The sequence below is a fragment of the Neophocaena asiaeorientalis genome, unplaced genomic scaffold (genome assembly GCF_003031525.2).
Source record: "Neophocaena asiaeorientalis asiaeorientalis breed wild unplaced genomic scaffold, Neophocaena_asiaeorientalis_V1.1 scaffold5, whole genome shotgun sequence".
NCBI classification, from domain to species: Eukaryota; Metazoa; Chordata; class Mammalia; order Artiodactyla; family Phocoenidae; genus Neophocaena; species Neophocaena asiaeorientalis.
In genome coordinates this window covers 13,018,848-13,041,718 of record NW_020174698.1, presented here as the reverse complement: position 1 = coordinate 13,041,718, position 22,871 = coordinate 13,018,848, and the positions used below count along the sequence as shown (strand labels likewise).

The window sequence follows — 22,871 nt, the reverse complement described above, 5'->3', positions numbered from 1 at the left end:
TCAAAATCTTATCTTCTGTGCCCTCTATATTTAAATTCAGTCCCTTTTGTAATAGTTTGGATTGAGGAAGATGGCTTTTGTGTAAATTAACAAAAGAGCAAAAATTAGAGCATTTAATAGAGGAATTAATCTTTCAGGCCTTCTCAAAGTTATCATTGCTGCTAACATTTAATAACTGCAATTTCAATGGAAGATGGTGAATGAAGGAAAAAAAACTATTACTGCTGGGCATATAATTGGTTTGTCATGTATTTAGATATGCTTTTAAAAAAACAGATCTTTTAATATGCTTTAAAAAAACCAAACATTTATATGCTTGTGTTTGAGACAGATCTTTAGACAGTTTTAGAGTCTTACAGACTTTAGCTCGACATCAATACTTAACAAATTGTCTGTGTGATCTTGGGTAAGTCTTCTCAATTCTCTGAGTCTCAGTCTCCTCATCTATAAAATAGAGATAATTCCTTTCTTGACAGATTTTAGAGAAGTTTAAGTAATACACATAAAATGTTTAGAATAGTGCCTGGCATAGCAAGTGTTGGGTAAATGTCATTTCCCCTTTAAGAATTGTTTCCTAAGCACAAGTCCTGAATTCACATGGTAGCCATAGTTGAAAAGTTAGCTTATTTTTTAAACAGGAAGTAATGAAGCAGATTGTCAGAGGAGTAAATGGCCTACTATGTATGGATGTAAGCATAAATCTTAAGTTTTCGTGCATACATTGCCATGAGTAGAAGATACTACAGTTATGAAGGAAGGATTCTGGAGTTGTGTCAAGGTTAGTTGCCATTCTGTGTAATTGAACCAAAGTTTTCCTAGTCTCATAAAAATATATAGTAAAAACTAGTTCAAGTCTGGTGTTCTTAATTAAAGATATTGAGGTCTGGCTTATCTGACTGAATTTTTTTATTTTTATTTTTCATAAATGATAACATAGTGAGAATGAGTCCCTTTGGAAGGAGGTTTCAGAATTACGAGCAAAACATGCACAACAGCAACAAGTTATTCGAAAGGTAAGCTTTTTTCTCTGACTGTAATCTGCATTTGTTTAATGAGTACCATTTGTGACCCCACCCCCGGCAGAAATCTCTATTGAGTAGTCAGTGATTGATCTTAGTTTCTTATGTATTGGGTACACAGAAGTAAAACTATGAAATCAAACAAATTAAGCCAAGTGTTACATATTCTTTGTAATAAAAAAAATTTCTTATTAGCTAAATGTAGTCATTCCATACTTCCAGATAATGTTTCATTAGCTTTTAGTAAAATATTTTTGCCTGATATAACAACTTTATTATACTTAATTCTTAGGAGTATAATCAATATACTACCAATTTCTTAACATTTTATGTAAAAGACATAGCTTTACTGTGTGGGATTTTTTTTTGTTTTTTGTCTTACTATTTTTTATTCTAAAAGGCATAGATATGGCCTTGGAAGATAAATGACTAATATTTTCAAGTCAGTCGATCAAATTATGTGTTCAAAAAATGAGTTATAAGTGTATGCCACTCTTAGTATGTGCAGAAAAGCAGTTAATGTAGTGTTGTAAAATAAATCCTAGATTTTAGTATATGAGCTGAAAATTACTGGGGGAACAGAAAATCTCTCTGCTGCAATTGTGTCCTTGTGATTTAATCTTCTCATATCAGCTTTCATATGTTAATAAGAGGTGAAACATAAAAGTAATTAAGGCAGCTATTTTTTGCTCATGAGTAAACTGGACTAAGTTTAAGCAACAGGTTTTATCAGGGGAGGGAGGGTGGGAGAGCTTCAGTTTGTTCCTAGTCAGAGGCCGTTAGCTAAAAATAGTGTTATGACTGAAAGGATATGGGTGTAGTGGAGCAGGCTTAGAACACAGAGATGAATGGTAGCTGTAGCCTTTGGCCCATAGTCAAAATAGGTATACTGATTTTTAAAAATAAGTATGCAAGTGAAGGTTGAATGTAGGATTCAACTTTAAGTGTTTAGTCCAAGTACATGTATTTTTAAAACTTTGATATTTGATTCCAACTTGAAGCCCTGTTTAAGAATACCTGATTTTAAATGATAGGTGTACCTTAACCTGTGCTTTATTTTTAAAATCTGTTAATCTTTTTCAGAAAACAATGTTTTGGTTAAATATCAACTCACAATACTCCATAATTTGTTGGGTTTTTTTTTTTAAAGCAAGGATAGTTGATAAAATACTTATTTAACATTTCAGTTTTTCATGAAATCTAACATTCTTTCTGCTCAAATTTGAGTTTGAATCTATGTGTTTTAGTGGGGTTAGGGAGTTTACATAATGCATGATGACAGGTGATAATTTTTTCTCTATTCCTGGAATTTGTTTCTAATTCTGCCATTTACTGTTTGGCCTTGGATTAATTGGAATAATATATGGGAGGTGTCTGTTATAGAACTTGTCAGCTAAAGAAGTCCAATGATGTAAATGTTAAATGCCTCATCTTCTCCTTCAGGAAACGAACTCTATAACATAATGCCAAAGTGTCAGAAGAGAACTGAAATACACAGCAAATTTCAGGAGAAATTTAGCCAGAGATTCATGTTCTTGTAAATTCAGCCAACTAATGTTTTAAGAATTTTCCCTAACACTTTTTTATAAATTAACAAAAGTAATTGGACTATTTCGTAGATATCTTTAAGGTTAAATGTTGTCTTTTCATCAGCTGTCAGCATTTTCTTTTGAATAAGCAATTTAGTGGCTAACCTCCTTTTCATAGACTCTAATGCTGTTTAACTCTTCAACTAAAATGTCTATATTTTTCTCCACGGCAAAGTTAATACTAATTGTAAGGCAAACCATTTAGTAGCCTCGTTTGGGGGAGAATGTACAAAATTAAAGCTATACGGTGTGTTTTTTCAATGGACAATTCTCTATTTTAATTGTGTAATTATATTTCATAAAGCTTGTACAAGGGACTCTTCTGCAGAGTCTAAATAGTCATCAGTCACTTGCCCTTTATTCATAACATCTCAGTGATATACTGCTGCTTTTTTTTAAAATAAATTTTTAAAAAAAATATATATCTTTGGCTGCCTTGGGTCTTCATTGCTGCACGCGGGCTTTCTCTAGTTGTGGCGAGCGGGGGCCACTCTTTGTTGTGGTGCTCAGGCTTCTCATTGCGGTGGCTTCTCTTGTTGTGGAGCACGGGCTCTAGGCACGCAGGCTTCAGTAGTTGTGGCTCGTGGGCTCTAGAACGCAGGCTCGGTAGTTGCAGCGCACGGGCTTTGTTGCTCCGTGGCATGTGGGATCTTCCTGGACCAGGGCTCGAACCCGTGTCCCCTGCATTGGCAGGCGTATTCTTAATCACTGCGCCACCAGGGAAGCCCCTATACTGCTTTTAATAGTTTACTTTTTTAACTCCTTTAGGCAGTATAATTTCAAGACATACCCCTAAACCAGTTCTCACATTCATATCAGTATCACCTGGAGGTCTTGCTAAACAACACATGTTGCTAGACCTCATCCTCAGAATTTAAGATTCAGCAATTCTGGAGTGAGGCAGAGAATTTGCATGTTTAAAAAGCTCCTAGGCCAGTGCTGCTGTTCCATGGACCACACTTTAAGAAACACTATCATAAAATATGAAGTATTGTTTGCATGTCTTGATCTGTTTAATAGTCTTTTTCTAAATTTAATCAGACTCTGAAGATTAAATCAGCTTCCCGTGATTGTCATCAGGAAGCTTTGACAGATGTTCAGTGTCTCAATAATAATTTTTCTAGAGTTAGCCAATAAACTTTTTCTAACTTGAAAATAGTAAGATCTATTCTGAGAGAGTTGGCAGTTTCTTTTGCCTCTAATTGTATTACCTGGTATAAGAAAAATATCTGTCAAACATCAGTTTTCTTTTCTGCGTCATAATCTTCTTGAAAGAATTTTAAGTAAAAATAGGGATCTGTATCCAGGCATGCTTGGTACTTATCATCAAGACAAATAATTGAACTGAATATTTAATAGATGAATAGGTGGATGGGTGGGTAGGAAGCTAGATATAGAGATAGATATATGGGTAGATGGATGTCCTAGGTACCTCTATATCTTAGGTAGCAGCAACTTTATCACAGGTTGTTCTTCTGCCTGGATGCTGGTACATTTCTTTAAATATCATTGTAAGATGCATCCAAATTTAAAATGTTAATATGTGAGAAACTATGTGACTTAGAATAGAGGACATACAGTACCTGCATTAATTTTATAAGACTTGTAATATAGACTAAAGAATTAAGAATCTATGATGGAATATTTCTTATTTATATTTTCCTTTTAGATTGTCCAGTTTATTGTTACATTGGTTCAGAATAACCAACTTGTGAGTTTAAAACGTAAAAGGTAAGATTTTATGATAATACATTTTGACCTATCTATAGACAACCAAACGTTAGAATTTAATCATGAATGGTCTACATTTGCTGAGTATATGCGTGTTGTCCCAGATGAACAGTCCTCCCTTGTTAAATTATACTTCTAACATTTCAAGAGTGGTGGTGTTTCCTACTATTGTCATCTTGCTGTTTTTGAGAGATTAGAATAGCCTAAATGGTCATTTTACATACATACGGTTTATAAAGAGTTCATCTTTCATTCACATTAGCAAATTATTGTAGCATTAGTCCTCAGTGAGAGAAACTCTTAAAGAGAGGATACATGCTGAAAAAAGCATAAAAAGTTTTTACTTGATGTCTCATGTTTAATCCACTCACAAGGGTCTTTAAAAACCTGTACATTGACCATGGGTTGTGATACCCATAAATGTCAGTAACTACCTTTGTCACAATTAAAACATAAGGAAAACAGTGGACAAAGGAATAGGTAGAAGGAGAAAAAGATTATCTTGTAAGGCAAAGGATTTTAGCAGAGCTTGGTTATACTTACAGCTTATGCTGTAGAATTAACTCTACTTCCGCTGAGTCTTTGTGATATTACCTACTTTTTACTATGTAAGAACCATAAAGAGTTATGTAGTTCAGTCAGCAATGAAGTATATTTGGGGAGAGTAATTTATAGTGTTTATTATAACAAAGATAACACAGAAGAATGGAGAAGTAAAAGCCGTGGATACACTATCCCCCATACCCCTCCAAAGAGGTAATCGTTTTTAAGAGTTTCTTGTGTACTGAAATTTTTTATTCATTATTAAAATGAGTGTGTTTATATGTGTCTAAATTATTAGAAGCAATTTAAACTCCATGTATGTTTGCTCACTGAACTTCATGTATATCTTCTGATTTTCAGACCTCTACTTCTAAACACTAATGGAGCTCAAAAGAAGAATTTGTTTCAGCACATAGTGAAAGAACCAGCTGATAATCACCATCATAAAGTAATTTTTTAAATTCTGTTTTATATTTATTATCTCAAACTAAATTTTATTACAGCAGTATGTCATGCATTTGAAAAAGTTTAGTGAATAATCTAACTGTTCATCCTCCAGCTTTTAAATCATGACATTTTTTATCATTTGCTCTAGATTATTTTAAGAGATAAACTATTACAAATACAGCTATCTCAGTTACCTGTTCCCAAGTTCATTTTTCTCTCCCTCTCCAGTCTCCCCTGTCACCCAGAGATAAATCACTATCTTGAAGTAGTATGTGTCATTCCCATGGCCGTTTGATGTGTGAATCCATAAACAATATTTGGTATTATTTTGCATATGTCTAAGCTTTATATAAATGATATTATTTTGTACATATCATTTTGCAGTGTGGCCTCTTTCACTTGGTCTTGCTTTTGAGATTTATTAAACATAGAGATTTAGTTGATCTTAACTACTATATGAGATTAATTGAATGTTATGATAATGTAATTATGCACTTGTCCATTGGTTATTTTAAGTTGTTTCTAACTTTTATTATAAATGTGTACAGACCTAGACTCTTTTACTGTAGCAATTTCAAAAAATATTTTTGTTTACCTTCATTTTTTCACAAGCTCTCTGGGTAAATTGTCAAACTTATACCCAGTGGCAATTAGTTGAGTCCAGACTTCTTTTAATATCTGATTATCATTGTTACTTTCAAATCTTAGAATTCTAAATACTGCTTTAGATTTATTATTAAAGTATTGAGATTTTTGTTCTCAGGCAAGTCAGAGTTAACCTGACATCTGGTTCCTCTTCCCACTGTTTAAATTATCAAGCATACCTGTTTTTAGGATTGAAGACTCATGTAAATGGGTGAAGATTTCTTAATTTAACGTGATTTGCATCTTTTGCCTCTATATTATCTAGAGTTGAAATTGATAGAATTTTCTATTATAATAATGACTTTAGTTTGCTTTGGAGAATTGAATGTTTTTTTATTAGTGTATCCATGGTCTGAATATAGCTGTAGCTGAATTAAAAAAAATAATAATTGCTAAAATGCCAGACTGACATTTAGCTGTGGAATAGTTGAAGTGTTTTTTTCCCCCTTTTAAAGAAACCATTTAATGAGTAAGAATAAAACATGGCGTCAAACAGAGTAGCTTGAGATGAAATAATCCCCATCAGCCCAGTGGCCATCTGGTTATGTTCGAGATTTCTGATGAAGTCCTAAGACTTTTTTACTCTTTGGGTATAAAAAATCTTTAAAATTTGAAGATCTTTTCATGGAAACATTCTGAGGCATGTCATCTTTAAGGTCCCTTACAGTAAAAGAAATAGTTAAGTAGCATGCAGATAATACATGTCATACCTCTGTAAATTCGTACTTCTAATACCAATTTAGTGTATAAGTCCCATAAGGGCAGAAAACATATCTGTTTTGCTTACCATCATATCTCAGTGCCCAGTTAACATTTTTTAAATGGTATGTTGTTTGGTAGTCAAAATAATTTCAGTTTTTTGATATATTTTCTACCTGATTTTTTAGGTTCCACACAGTAGGACTGAAGGTTTAAAGCCAAGGGAGCGGATTTCAGATGATATCATTATTTATGACGTTACTGATGATAATGCAGATGAAGAAAATATCCCAGTTATTCCAGAAACTAATGAGGATGTTATATCTGATCCCTCCAAGTAAGGAGATTGTGAAATACAATTTTTGAAAATATTACTCTTTTTTTATCAGAGATCTAAATTTAAAACTACTTTATGCTTCGATAAACTAATATCTGACTCATATTTTAATTATTGAACTGAAAAATTAAGCCAAATTATTCAAGCACATAACCCCCCTCCCTCCAGCGAAAAGACTCCCAGCAAAAAGTAATGAGAATTCATTCTTATTTTTAAAGTTTGGAGTTAAAGACCTTTAACTGATTCTTTGTGGTCTTGTATTATATGAAGTATCAATATTTTTCATTAAACTACACACCCAAGAAAAGCCTTTTGACAGGTGGTTTGGGGAGAGAGTTTCCATGGAGAGTGACTGGATAGGGTGAATTTATTGAATTAGTCTGAGAATGTGATTGGTTATTTCTCATATTGCTGATCTAGCTGTAGCCAGTACCCTGATATTGTCATTGTTGAAGATGACAATGAAGATGAATATGCACCTGTCATTCAGAGTGGAGATCAGAGTGAACCAGCCAGAGAATCCCTAAGTTCAGGCAGTGATGGCACCAGCCCTCTCATGTCTAGTGCCGTCCAGCTAAATGGCTCATCTAGTCTGACCACAGAAGATCCTGTGACCATGATGGATTCCATTTTAAATGATAACATCAATCTTTTGGGAAAGTGAGTCTCATCTAAAGGTTGTCTAAGTTTATTTGCTTTCTTTGTTTACTTCACATGTTCTTTTTCTCTTTGAATTGATTTTCCTTTCAGGTTATGAACCTATGTAGTCAACCTTTCTGTTCTGGCTAGTGCTGAGCTCTGCAGATGGTATTTTGAGAAAGATTTAATTATCCCAAGAGCAGTCTTGGGATCTTCTTGTCAATTCCTCAGATTTCTGTAATGAAATACTTGGTTTTGAATGTCTTAAAAAAGTGTGTATGATTGTGTGTATTTGTGTTTTTATCAGGACTGTGGAATAATACAATCTCTATGAAGGAACTTATTTTATAGCAAAAGAAAACTAGAAGTTAGTAGCAATATAACCAGTAGTAAGAGGTTAAACATTTTATAATTTATAGTATAGAGGAAAAAGATAAATCAGACTGGGTTATTGCAGAACCTTTTTTCTTTAAATACTAAAGTTTTGTATAAAGGCTGTGGGTTCTCAATTAACCAAGTTTTTTTGAATCCTAAATAGTGAATAGGATCTCTTAAGGTTAAGAATTGGTAAGGATTCAGCAATTGCTAGGAATATTTTGCCTAGCTAGACTGCAGTGTGATTTTAAACATAAAAGCAAGGAAACCTAATATTTGATTTTTTTTTAAATCTTTTTTCCTTAGGGTTGAGCTGTTGGATTATCTTGACAGTATTGATTGCAGTTTAGAGGACTTCCAAGCCATGCTGTCAGGAAGACAGTTTAGCATAGACCCAGATCTCCTGGTCGATGTAGGTACTTTGAATATTCTTTGTTGTACCGGCAGTTTGTGTATTTATGTATAGTATTTATAAATCAGTGCATCATATTCTTGAATTCTACACTGTTTTTGCAGTTTATTTTTTTTAACGAATGCTTTTGTTTATTAGAATGAACAGATGGGTTCAGGAAAGTGAAGGAGGGAGATCACTATTTGTCTCTGAGTAGAAGTTCAGTTAATCCCTGTGTAACAACATATCAACTCTGTTCAACAGTACTGTTAAATCCAGGTCTTGTCTGGACTTGTTGCTGTGTTATGTTTTGCTCTAGAGTAAATTGTCACTGAATAGAAATCAGTGCAAATAGTATAAATAATTAGCCAGGAAACAGCATGCAGGCACTTCTTAATACTTTGGGAATTAATGTTTTTCAGTCAAATGTATTATATGTTATTATATTTAAATTTTTTTTGGATTGAGTCCTAAGATTCCCCTATTCCAGTCCTCACCACCACCTATATGAACTTGATTCCTATGTTGTCTGGACTTTGAATCCTTGTCTACCATTTCTGGTACTAACCTTGCTCTCTTTTCTCTTGTTCCTACCACTCCTCTCTCTCTTACCTAAAGCTTTCTATGTGGCCTGGTCTCATCCAGATGAATCTTGTTCTTTCCCCTATTTCCATTTTCTGTTGTGTTATTTTTTATTTTATTTTATTTTTATTTGCGGTACGCGGGCCTCTCACTGTTGTGACCTCTCCCATTGCGGAGCACAGGCTCTGGACGCGCAGGCTCAGCGGCCATGGCTCACGGGCCCAGCTGCTCCGCAGCATGTGGGATCTTCCCGGACCGGGGCACGAACCCATGTCCCTGCATGGGCAGGCGGACTCTCAACCACTGTGCCACCAGGGAAGCCCCTGTTGTGTTCTTTTACTTGAAAAGTTTTGTTGTTCTTTGTTTTGCATTTTTTTCCTTAAAATACAGCTTCTCTCACATCAGAGGATTCTACAGTTTGTCAGTGTCACATGACTTATTTTTCCTAAATCATCAGTACCTCACAGGATGGATTTCACCTTCTTTGAAGATTTCCTTTCCATGTTATTCTCTTAACTGAATTCAACATCCATGTTAATGACCTATTTGGACTTGTTTAACAGTAACTTGACAGCCCTTCTTGATTCTATCAGTCTTTGTCCCCAATCTGAATCCAGAGACCTTTTAGAATATCTCTCCCTTAGATCACTAAGAAGGAAATAAAATCCTGTAATTCTGACTCTACAAATCCTCACAGTCTTCAAGTAGGTCATTTTAATTTAACTTTGGAACAGTTATCACGTTCTTTTGTCCTCACGACCTTATCCAGCCAACACTTCCCTATTCACAGAGCGTAATTCACCATGCCCTGATACTCTCATCAGCTGTGGAATCTCATATCCTTTCTTCTTAGAGGAAGTACTTCCTTTTTAAAGCCAGGTTGTACACCTGCCCCCCACCTCTCTGTTTTTCTCTCTCTATCCTTGATCTTTTCCAACTGCCTTCAGTGGGTACAGATCATCTCCGTTTTGATGTGTTGCTCTGCTCATTTACCATTCTGCTTCTCCAATCCTTTTACTACAAAACTGTAGAAATGAGTGGCTGTATTCGTTACTTTTTTTTTTCACTCTATATTTCCTTTGAAACCCTGGATTGTCTTGCTTATTTACTCAAAGCTTGTGCTGTCTTGGTATATCCAGTGTAAGTAGCCTGCAGCATTTTTTTTTTTTTTCCCTTCAAATTAGGCCACTGGGCTAGTGGAAGAAGGTTTGTTTTGAATCAGACAGATTTGGGTTCCATTTTTGGCTCATGTTACTTACTAGCTAAGTTATTAATCTTGGGAAAGTTAACCTCTCTTGCTCAGTTTCCCCATCTGTTAAATATGGCTGATGCCTGACATGAAGGGCTTTTGTAAGGATTATAAGTAATTAACACTATTACTGTTTAACACTATTGATTTTCTACTGTAAAACTTTTCCTGTTGATTTTAAAGGCACTGGACCTCTTTGTTCTCTTCCTATCTCCCTAACCATTCTGTTTCCTCTAAGAGCTTTTCTTTTTCTTGCTGTCTTCTACTTGTGGATATTCCCCAAGGTACCCAGTCTTTTATCCTGTTTTTTCCTACCTCTCTTCTTTTTTCTATCCTGCCTCTCTGGAGGGATTTTGGCTTGTAGGATTGCTCTCAAATGTATATCTCCAGCTCTTAATATTTTTTAAAGTAACCTTTGCTTGAATTCTGATTCCATGCCTTTGGGATCATCAGTTAGATCTTGCCTTAAATTATTTGTTTTTAACACAAAACCTTTGTTTATTTTCTAAACTAGCTACGTTTTTAAGCTTTATTTTCTGTAGTGGTATCAGTCTTCTGTTACCCACACAGGATAGTAATCACAGTAATCTTGGTTTCTTCATCTCCTTGTTCACCAAGCCTGTGTATTTTCCAAAATAACATTCACAAACCATCCCTACTTTCTTTTGGGTTGGCCAGAAAGTGCCTTCGGTTTTTAAGTAAAAATAAGACAATTTTTCATTTTCACCAAGAACTTTATTGAACAATGTATTCACCATTTTGTTCCACTACCTTCTGCCATTTTTCATACACCTTCATAATTCCATCTTCCCAAAACTTTTTATCTTTTTGAGCAAAGAACTATTCCAGGTGCCTTTTACAGTCTTCCAGGGAATTGAATATTTTTCCATTAAGAGAATTCTGTAAAGATCGAAGTAAATGGAAATCTGAAGGTACAATATCTGGAATATGGCTGATGAATCCGAACTTCCCAGCCAAGCTGTAACAGTTTTTGCCTGGATATCAAAGAAACATGTAGTCTTGCGTTATCCTGATGGAAAGATTATGAAGTTTCTGTTGACTAATTCTGGATGCTTTTCGTCAAGTGCTGCTTTCAGTTGGTCTGATTGGGAGCAGTACTTGTTGGAATTAATCATTTGGTTTTCCAGAAGGAGCTCATAACAGAGGACTCCCAATCCCACTATATACACAACATCACCTTTGGATGAAGACAGGCCTTTGGCGTGGTTGGTGGTGGTTCATTTCACTTGCCGCATGATCTCTTCTGTTCCACATTATTGTACAGTATCCACTTTTCATTATTGTATGGTATCCACTTTTCATCACAATTTGTTTTAAAAAGGAATGTTTTCTTTACATTTAAGTAGAGAATCGCATGTAGAAATATGTTCGAGAAGGTTTTTTCACTTAACATAGGTGGAACCCAAACTTCTAAGAGATTAACATACATATTAACATAACAAACTTCATAGTGACTTTCAATGCTCAATTTGAATATTTTGAATATGTCAGCTATCTGCCACGTGGTGTAATGTTGCTTGTTCTAATTAATGTCTCGATTTGATCGCTATCAACTTCAACTGGTCTACCCAACCGTGGAGCATCGTCCAGCAAGAAATCTCCAGCACGAAACTTCTCAAACTACCTTTGACACGTTCAGCAGTCACAGCGCCTTCTCCATACACCGCACAAATCTTTTTGTGCGTTTCAGTTGCGTTTTTACCTTTCTTGAAATAGTGAAGCATAATATGCTGAAAATGTTGCGTTTTTTCTTCCATCTTCAATATTAAAATGACTACATAAGAATTCACCAATTTTAATTTTTTTTTTAAATGCACGCTGATATGACAGCTGTCACAATACAGTCTAGCAAGATTGTTTCAAATGAAGTTAAAGACAACTAAGTGCTGCTAGAGCCATCTTACAGAAAAACCAAATGAACTTCTGGGCCAACCCAATATTTTCACTGTTGCCTCTCATCTAAGACCTTCATTGTTTATTTCATCCTTGAATTTTGGGGTATTGTCATAAATAAAAAATCTACCCATAGGTTGCCTTATTCTCTGAGATGGCAAAGATGGTACGAACGTGTGTGAGTAATAAGTATGCTGAGAAGCTCATAGCTTCTTGCTGCAGAGTTCAGTACAAGTGACCCAGTGTGGAATCAGTAGGAGAGACTTGACCTTAGCATTCAACTGTGTCACCTCCTCATACATGATCTATTTTCCTACTTCAGACCATGTGTCTGCTGGGAATACATGAAGGTATCCCTGAGTCAGTGGGTAGAGGGATTGAGGCAAAGAAGGAGTGAGGAGTTTATACTGCTGGTCCTCCTCAGATGCCACTCTCAGTAGGGACAAAATCTGGTCAGGCCTCTGAGGCAAGTACAAGCTGAACTGGTAGAGATTGGCAGTGATGTATAGTTACCTACTCTTAAGAAACTGAGTCTCTTCCTCTTCATGGATCAGTAGGAGGAAAAGTTATGAAAGGAAGAAATGTTAATGAAAGGAAAAGAAGAGCTGGGGATATTTTTAGGGCTACAATGAACGTGGAACTTTCAGGAGAGGAATCAGTGTTTAGAGAGGGTGGAGGAGTCTCTGCATTTCATTCTATCCTGCAAACCATTTGGTGTGCTCATTCTCTTAAAATGCTTTAGTCAGTATATTTCATTACTCAGGCCACTCCCAAGTCTCTTATTGCTGACAGAATGTCCTGTCCATTCATTGGCCTTGCCGTACCTTTTGAACCTTATGTATACAACTTACTATTCAACTCAGGACTTCTGCATTATTTGGACTTAACCATCTTATTTGTAGAACTTACCTCACAACCATTTCTTCCTCTCTCTTGTTGCTAATGCTGTAACAATGTACTCCTTCATACTCTCCTTTCTAAGTCCTAACCGTTCTCCAGGAACTACATGTCACATAGTTTTATCAAGACTTTTTGTTTTATCTGAGGGACAGGGTGTGTGTGTGTGTGTGTGTCTGTTTTCCTTTCTCTTAGCTCCTTAGTACTTTTGAGCCCCACCATCCATTATTATTGTAATACTGGATTGTATCTGATCATATGTTGCTATTTGATGTTATTCTTATTTTGCCTTTTAGATTGTAAGCTCCTGGAGAGCAGGAATAGTGTCTTCATCTTGTATTCTTCATGATGTCATTTTCTTAGATGCTCAGTAAATCCCTGTGGACTGGATGACTTTGAAGCTTATGACATAAACAAAAGTTATGTTTGTAAAGTGGCTGGTCTGAGGAGTGCAGTAAGCAGTAGGCAGTGGTCTTTGCATTTATGGCTTCGCTTGCTAGGTGAGGTGAAAAGAACCAACATGGAGTTAAGCCATTTGGTCAGAGGGCTCTACTTGAGGTATAATTTAGGAACCACTGTCATAGAGCAGATTCTATAAGTTTATCACATAATTAGCAGGTAGTCACTGAAGGCTCTTGTCAGGGCAAGGGACTCAGCCCTGGGTGCCATTTAAGGCCAGAGGCTTTTAGGGAGGAAAAAATAAAGGAAATGAAGGAGAGGGGAGGTGGGGAAAACCACTATTTGTCTCAAGTGATTTACCCTACTACTTTATAGAATAGAAATTCTTAAAACAGCTAATGCATGGGCTAGCTTGCTCTGCTTTTGTTCGTTTTTCTTTCCGCTTTTCTCTTCCAAACTTGCTTTACTATATGGAAACTTCCTAGTGCAGGAGCTACATCTTTTCACCCAACATGGCTGTATAGAAATTTTGAACACACAGTTAATTTTTTTAAAATATTTTTTAAACTTATCATCTTTCTTGTTTGGTCTTTCAGCTTTTCACTAGTTCTGTGCAGATGAATCCCACAGATTACATCAATAATACAAAAGTAAGTTTTAATTTGTGTTGCTCAGGACCCGTAGCTGTAAGAATTTGAAAACAGTCCTAGTAAGTAGAGAGCAGTATCACTCCCAGTTACAAAAAGCATTTTATATTCTTACCTAATAAATGTGATCAAGATAATAAAATTCTAGATGAAAAATTAGCTTTTGGTTATGGGGTGAATCATTGCCCAGTTCTTCTGTGCCTTGTGCTATTAAGTACCAGTGTGAAATCAGCCCTCAATGTGCTGGGAGATAAACTGACTAAATTTGGCATATTCAGGTATATCACTGAAAAAAATTATTAGAATATGATTTCTTCATGTTCTGTGTCTTCATTTTACATTCTTATTCCATCTATAAAAAACTTCTCAGCATTTTTTTATTGAAAATTTAAGGGTACCCATATTTTTAAATAAGTTCCTTCATTTTATTAGTATACAGTAAAAGCACAGGGATTTATATTATTTGTAGGTAAGGTGAGTTGAAACAGTGAAGTATGGATTTTGGACTTTTTTTTTTAAGTAATTGTTTTATTTTCTTAAATGTATAGTACCTGCAGTTGGGATTAGCAGATGTTAACAAATTCTTTAGAACTGGTTTTTAATGAGTAATAAGAACAGTGTGAAGTTGTTAGAGCAGACCTTTAGAAATCATTCTGTTTCGTTGTATAGCTTATTGTCTTGAGTAGGTATATACTTCATTTATCTTGTATTTATACCAACTTGTTCTGTAATCCCTGTTTTTCGTTGAATAAAAAGGTAAATCAGGTCCCCTGAAATGTGTACAAATTCTAGATTAGTGGAATCAAAATTTTTATTCGTGTTCTTTATAGTAAAAAATGAACACATATTAAATAAATATGAGGTATTAGAGTGAGGAGGTGGAATTTTTCTGACCATTGTCATGTGTGAGGATGGCCTGACCACATTTTCTACATTTTCAAAGTTATAGCCTGGGTAACTTAAAGTTGAAGGAATTTGTGAATTTTTGAACTAGAAGGTTGATTATACATTCAGTATTTGGATGATTTATATCAGGGGTTGTCATACTTTTTCTGTGAAGACTAAATATTTTTGGTTTTGCATGAAGCCAGGTGTTCTCTGTCACAACTAGTCAACTGCAATTTGTAGTGCAAAAGCAGCCGTAGACAATACATAAAAGAATGAGTATGGCTGTGCTTCTGTAAAACTTTACTTTCAGTAAAGTCAGGATGCTGAATTTGGCATTTGGACTATAGTTTGGCTAGGTTTATATTATAAGAATCTGTGGACCACGTCAGTACTGTGTTTCAGTAAATATATTATTGAATGTGAGACCTTAAGTTGAATTAACCCATATCATGCATTCATTTAGTGAATGTGCTGTACTGTTTGTTTATTGTTAGACATTGAGTCGTTCTCTATTCTTGAATCATCTCCTGTTCCCAGAAGCTTTTAGAAATAGCAGTTAAACAGCAAGTTTACATATTGCTCTATAGTACTATAGAAAAATTAAAATTGAGAGTGATTCTTTTTATCATAGTTTTAGAATCTAGATTGTTTTTAAATAATTGACACATCAGCTGTCATTCCCTTGCTCATGACAGGTATTATGTGACATGTATTACAGCACTCTTTACTAATGAGTCAGGATGCCTTATACTCCTCACTGTAGCAGTCTAAGTGGTCACTACTAATAAGCAACAGTTTGTATGGGAGATGAAACCCATTTGTCATCCTGGTTCTAATATGCATTTAGAATAACAAGAGTGGCATCCTTGGAAAATACCTATTTTAGGAAGTAGAAAAATACAGAAGGTATTATTTCATTAATGTTTATTTATTGTGAATGCTAAATGAGAAATATTTTAATGTAAATTTTGGTGGAAGTTTAAGTAGTTTTTATTATGTCTTGGAGTGATTATTATCTATGAAGCCTGGAAAGTTGTACTGCTTAATTTTGTGATGAATATCAGGGAAATTATAGGAATTAGTATGTTTGTTACATCATATATAGTTTACAAGTGTGCAGATATCCGGGACTTACAGCTATTCAGGAAAAATTGTGAACCTCAGCACCTCAGTTTGAACATCGTTGAAAAGAACACTGAAGAACTTAACATTTAAAGATTAATCCCCTTACAATCAGATGTAAGGAGAGAAGACAGTGGTTGAAAGAAGCAATTTAAATGACAGAAAAGAATTGAAAGAGCCAAAAAGGAAATGAAGAAACACCACCTCAACTTTGAGGCTTCCAAATATAGGGATAAATAGTTTGAAGGATGTTATCCTGAGCTACTGTAAACGTGTTCAGTTATGCTAAATATCCTGTTTGTGAGTGAAAAGAAATGTGTAATACATTTTAAATCAAAGCTGTTTAAAATGAATTTAATTGTTTAAAGAATTATCTCTTCATAAGCAATTAGAAACTAGCCATCTTTGATTCATTACCATCTTCTACTCTTGTCAAATTCTGTCTGTTCTAGTGCTGAAGTGCTCCCTCCTTTTTGTACTTAGTGTCATCCTAGTTCAGGTTCTTTGTTTCATCCACCTGATGACAGCAGTAGTTTTCTTAGGCAGTTTCATTACCTCTGCTCAAATCTCTTTCTCTCCCTAGTTCATCTTTCCTGATGCTCCCCTTTCCCATATATTTCAGAGAACATACCAATATTCTTATATTTTACCAGTTTTTAATTTTTTGCTATTTTTCAGGAACATATAAAATATGAGACAAGTATTTTTATATTATTTTTTCTCTTTTAGTCCGAGAATAAAGGATTAGAAACCAAGAGCAATGTAGTTCAGCCAGTTTCAGAAGAGGGAAGAAAATCTAAACCCAAAACAGGTAGGTATAAATGTAGTATTAGTTTTTTTAAATAAAGATTTCTATGTAGAAACTGTGGGCCAAGGAAGGTTTTGCCATGCTTAACAATTGAACACAGATTTGTATTAGTCTCAGTTCTATGCATAACGTATCAAGGTTCCAGCATATAAAGGACATTGAATTGGTGTAGTAATAGTTCTTAAAGATTGTCATTTTTCCCCCCGTATTTAACTTCAGGAGAACTGAAAGAACCCTCAGTTCTTAATTGTTGAATAAAAGTATACATTTTCTGACTTGTACATTTTTAAATTTACTGACACAAAGTGTGATATTTCTTGTTTGGCTATATAAGGGTAATGATTGCACATATGCACATCTGCTTCTGTTTTTTCCACCATATAGCTTGAACTCTATATAAGCTGGTGATAAAAGATCAGTCTTCTTATCTTTGTTATAGATAAGCAGCTTATACAGTACACTGCCTTTCCACTTCTTGCATTCCTCGATGGGAACCCTGCTTCTACTGTTGAACAGGGGAGTACAGCATCATCAGAAGTTATGTCCTCTGTAGATAAACCCATAGAAGTTGATGAGCTTCTGGACAGCAGCTTGGACCCAGAACCAACCCAAAGTAAGCTTGTTCGCCTGGAGCCATTGACTGAAGCTGAAGCTAGTGAAGCCACACTGTTTTATTTATGTGAACTTGCTCCTGCACCTCTGGATAGTGATATGCCACTTTTAGATAGCTAAATCCCCAAGAAGTGGACTCTACGTGTATATATTCATCAAAATGATGAACTATTTATTTTAAAGTATCATTTGGTACTTTTTTTTGTAAATTGCTTTGTTTCGTTTAATCAGATACTGTGGAATCAAAAGCACCTTTTGCTTTTCTCACTAACCACACACTCTTGCAAAGCTTTCAGATGTTACTCAGCTACGTAGGTACATAAGATTTGATGCGTTAAATCACAGTATTGGCATATCTTTAAGTTGGATTAAAATGGCCATTTTTCTCCAATTACAGCAAATTGGATTTGTTTTTTACATGTATGTTCATTAACCCCAGTTAAACTTTTTGTTTCTTTGTTTTACTTGTTGATGCTGTCTTGTTTGCATTGAGTGTAAGTCACTATAACTAATGGTAGAACTCCTAAAGCTTTCTCTGTTCCAGTTGCTTTTATTAAGTATTTTTCACTTGACTTCTTTATAAAACTGGGAACATAAAGTGCCTGTATCTTGTAAAACTTCATTTGTCTCTCTTGGTTCAGAGAAGCTCATTCATGTCCAACAGGAAAGGCAACGTGTACTTGAGTGCTTGCTGTCTGAGGCAGTTGCAGCTCCGTGTACATAGAAGGGGGGTGGGTGCCGTCAGCCCATCCACCTCGCTGGACTAGTTTTAAGTAAAAGTTTTCTGGTTTGTTTGTGTTTTTTTGAAGCATAATATTTAGTAAAATAAATATAATGAATGTTGCGTACTAGTGTCTGTTATGTGTCTTCTTTGGAGGTGACATCCATGTGACAGTTTTTCCTTTTCATAGGAAGTAGACTTAAACTGTAAACTTTGTCTGTTGTCCATTATTCTTAATATGAGTCATACTAAGATCTTTGTGCCTCATCGCAGAAGATAGACTGTGTATTGCAACAAGGAAGAAATTTAATGCCTCCAAATTTAAAAATTATGCTGGCTTGCTTTCTATGTTGCTAATAAAGAACTGAGAAAAGTATGCTTCCAGTTGTCCCAAATTAGGTAAGAACATTATCACTGGATGCCAAGGGCCTATAATTTTTTTTGCCCTGAGAGAAGATAAGAGAAACAGTTAAATCACTTCTTTCCTTTGGAACACTTGCTCAGAAGAATTAGACTTAATGCAAGGCCAGAGTACTATCACTTGAAGAATTGTACCTTCAAGCAGAGGACTGAAAGCAGTGAGCTAGTATCTGAATATCTTCTAGGGCAGTTGGATGAGCAATTGCCAAGATGGCTTTCCTGTTGGTTATAGTCTCAGTATCTTGGAACTCTCTTACTGTGACGTAAAATTTCAAATAAAGCGTAGCACAGAGGGATAAGAAACCCTTCCTTAGCAGATCCTAAAATACTTGGCTCTGACAGTGGGATCTTGGTGAACTAATTTAAGAACCCAGAACAGTTTTCTGCGTAAGGTTTAGAGATCACTTTCTTAGAGATTGTTAAGATGTGAAGAGTTTAGAGGCTGAGGAGAAGAGAGCTTCAGAGCCTTTTTCTTTTTCGCTTCCCTTCCTCACTGTGGGATATGATTAAGTTTCTTCTCCTTTGGGGATAACTCTAGAAGTATTTAAAAAATAATTTTGAAAACCTTATACCTCCTAGTACTTTTTAAGGTGACATTAAAATTTTTTAATCTTAAGTATTCGGGAAGAGTTTAGGATAGTGTTAATAAATACTGCCATTTTAAAAAATAGTTGTTAACGTGCTTTTAAATGTATTGGAAAGAATCTAAATACCATAGTGATTTGATGTTCTTCATCATCCATTCCACTTCCTCCAAAGAATTTTATCCTACTTTTATTATGCGTGACAGTCATACATTGAAGATAATTGTTGCGCTTCTCTGCAACAAAATTTGAAATTTTATTCTGTAACCTTAAGATTCTAAGCATTAAAGTTTGTCTCCAATTATAAATACACAGTTAATTAAAACAGTATAAACGTATGTGGCAGGGACTGTTAACTGATTGCTGAACCATTTCCTATCATGCAGTTAGATTATTTCCACCTTTGTAAACAGGGTAGCCATGTAATTGAATTCTAATAAATCAGGAAAAGTGATGTTCAGAACTTGCAGGTCTGGTCTGTGAACATCTCCCCCATGCAACCCTCCTCACCTTTTACCCATCTACTAGCTTGATGCAGAGGAGTATGTGGCTTCCGAGTATACACAGGAGAAGGGAGAAACCTGGCTTCCTGAATCGCCGCTTAGAGGAGAGCCACCCATCAATCCTGGATATTCATTTAGACTTCAGGTGGGAAGGGGTGGGGGGGGGGGAAAAAACCTTTTTTATTTTCTGTCTCTGAATTTGGGGGGACTGATCTGTTAGAGATTTTAGTGTTCGCTAATAGAATATAGTCCAAATTTTGATGAACTGTTAAACATACAAAGTAAAATTTTACCAGAAATACATCTTTTTGTGGGGTGAACAGATCTCAGGGATTTTTTTTTCCCCAGATGTTTTATTATCTGGGGGTAAGTTTATATCAATATATAAGAGCATCAATTTTTTTTGTTTTTATAGAGTCCTAAGAAACTTTTATAATATAAAGAGATTTTGTTACAGCAGTGTCACTCAATTATTTGAAGTCCTTCAGAATTCACTAAGTATTTTAAAATTTATTAGCTGGTAATTTCATTAGATCATCCTGATTCAATTTCATCGAAAGAAAAATCACCTAAGGATTTTTTAAACCAGAGTCGTTCTCTTACCAATATTTAAAATTGTCTCTACTTCTGTGTTTAGCGGTTTTATCCAAAGTGCCTTGGTATTAAGACTCAGAATGAATTAAGAGGTATTATATACCCTTTGTTTTGTCAAATGTGAAAAGAGTAATTGTTAAGAGGGATGATGCCTTGTCCTGAGGCATCTTTTCAAGCACATCAACTTTAGGAAATTTCCATGTACGTGTGGAAATTGAACATCTGGAAACTGATTCCTTTAAAAGTAACCTAACTTGTGTTTACTGCAGAAAGTCTGTGTGCTGTTTGGAAAACAAATAGCATAGTATGAATACTTTAGAGGGTACCCCTCATCTTCATCCCACCTCCAAGCTTCTTTTGCCTCAGTGGGATACAAGTAGGCCCACAGGAGAGCCTGTGACTTACAGCTAAGTGTTCTTTTGGGGTGTGTCACTGTGTGTTTCATAGGGATGGTATATACTCAGGAATTTAGAGGCTGAGTGTGAGAACAAAAGGTCCACAGACTGGGAAAATGACACATGATGAACATACATAAAATGCTACATTTGAGAATTAGAGCCTAATTGAAATATCAAGCATACATGAAATATTTTGAGAATCAGTTGCATATTAGGCCATAAAGCAAGTCAAATTTCAGGGAATTGGTTTCAAACAGAGTAACTACAATACAAATAAGCTAGACCTTGACAATTTTGAGGCGTTTTGATGCAAAGGTAAATGGGATTGTTTCTTTAATTTCTCTTCCTGATATTTCATTGTTATGGAATAGAGCATTTTATTATTATTATTTTTAATACTATCTATCTTAATTGTCAGAGGAAGCAGCATCAGTTTGCCACTCGGAAAAAATGCCTGGAGGACACAGCAAGTGTAGAATATCTATCAATCAAATGAATTAAAAATATTCTCCAAACTTAACTGGTCTCCCTCCTGAAGGTTCTTTAGGAGAACACCACTTGAATTACCTTTGAGATCCACTCAGGAGTTTCTTACAGAGGACCAAAAGGGTAAATATCACCTTAAAAACAACTCCGTTTTTCAGTACAGAAAATGGTCAGTTAACCCTCAGTGTCACGTACACAGGAAGAAAGTAGATCTGGATATTATACCACCTAAATTCAAACTGCTAAAGAATTAATACACCACACACTTTCTCTGAATTCATTTATTTAAAGATAGAACACAGCCATTTGAAATCATGAACACAATATCAACACAGGTGGGAAATTAAATTGTTATACTTCATTCACATTAATAAATATCTTAAAAGAAGCAAATGTAGATTTTAAGATTCATTAAGACACTAATCACACAAGTAACTAAGAGTTTCTACCTAAGTTAACACTGATACTGCTTGATTTTCAGGTTGAAAGATTATAATCTATATATTTCAATTGGATGGCAGCAAATACAAAAGCATCTTTTGAACTGTATAGTATACTGTAAGCAGGAGTTTACCGCAGTCCATCATTCTCCTGGCCTGTCTGTGTGTAGAAGGCATGCTGGACACCAGCAACTTACATAAATTATCCACCACTCACAAGGTGTAAAATCTATTATGCATATATTTGAATAGTAATTATTTTTGAATGCCAGAAAGAATGCCAGTTGTTTTGACAGACTTGGGATTTCCCAGCTTTGCCACTGATAAGCTGTGTTTAAGCCTATGCTTCAGTTTCTTTTTTTTTTTTGCGGTACGCGGGCCTCTCACTGATGTGGCCTCTCCTGTTGCGGAGCACAGGCTCTGGACATGCAGGCTCAGCGGCCATGGCTCACGGGCCCAGCCGCTCTGTGGCATGTGGGATCCTCCCGGACCGGGACATGAACCCGTGTCCCCTGCATCGGCAGGGGGACTCTCAACCACTGCGCCACCAGGGAAACCCAGCTTCTTCATTTTTTAAATGAGAAAACTAAATGAGACTTTGTCTACTGAAGCCTATTTTGCAGTTTCTTCCTGTTCTGTCAAAAGTTTATCAACTCTGATTTTCAAAACGAAATTTCCAAGTGATTTTCAACCTCCTTCTAACCCATGATTATCCTTTTCAAGGCCTTTGTCTAAATCCTTCAGAGTTCCTAATCACTCCACTGAACCCACTGAACACATTTTAACACATCTGCATGTGTTTATAATGACCAAAACAAAGTTCACTATGTAAGTATGGAAGGCCATCCCTACCCAGGAATCATTACAAACCACCTTGGGTATTCAATTTAGTACCCACCACCAGCAATCTTTCTTTGAAAGCTCTGTATCTCAGTCTCCACCATAAGCTACACTGTTGTCAATCAAACACTCCACACTTGTGTAAGTTCCTGCTCTTCCTATCAAGGGAAAAATCTGAAAATATTTTTTAGAAAACTGGCATTTAACTGACTTGTTTATACAATTTTAGGATAGCCATGTTCTTTGCAGTATCCTGTAGGGCAAGGCATCAAATATTTCAGAAGGCAGCCATAAATTTCTTTTCGTATTTTTCTAAAACAGCTTAAGTTATAACACAATTTAAAAATCAAAC

At 35.4% G+C, this 22,871-nt stretch overlaps 1 protein-coding gene across 2 annotated transcripts in view; it reads left to right on the top strand.

Annotated features, from left to right (window-relative positions):
• HSF2 (heat shock transcription factor 2) overlaps positions 1-18,381 on the top strand; it is a 36,501-nt gene extending 18,120 nt beyond the window's left edge. Inside the window, exons 5-13 of one of the 2 annotated variants that reach the window (XM_024759125.1) lie at positions 938-1,013; positions 4,278-4,339; positions 5,243-5,330; positions 6,862-7,010; positions 7,431-7,670; positions 8,331-8,436; positions 14,053-14,106; positions 16,843-16,924; positions 17,361-18,381. In XM_024759125.1, the coding sequence (XP_024614893.1) occupies positions 938-1,013; positions 4,278-4,339; positions 5,243-5,330; positions 6,862-7,010; positions 7,431-7,670; positions 8,331-8,436; positions 14,053-14,106; positions 16,843-16,924; positions 17,361-17,653 (1,150 nt within the window). In that variant the 3' untranslated portion in view covers positions 17,654-18,381. The remainder of the gene's footprint in view (positions 1-937; positions 1,014-4,277; positions 4,340-5,242; positions 5,331-6,861; positions 7,011-7,430; positions 7,671-8,330; positions 8,437-14,052; positions 14,107-16,842; positions 16,925-17,360) is intronic. The other variant, XM_024759126.1, reaches the window with a different exon arrangement.
• The last annotated feature ends 4,490 nt before the right edge of the window (positions 18,382-22,871 follow it).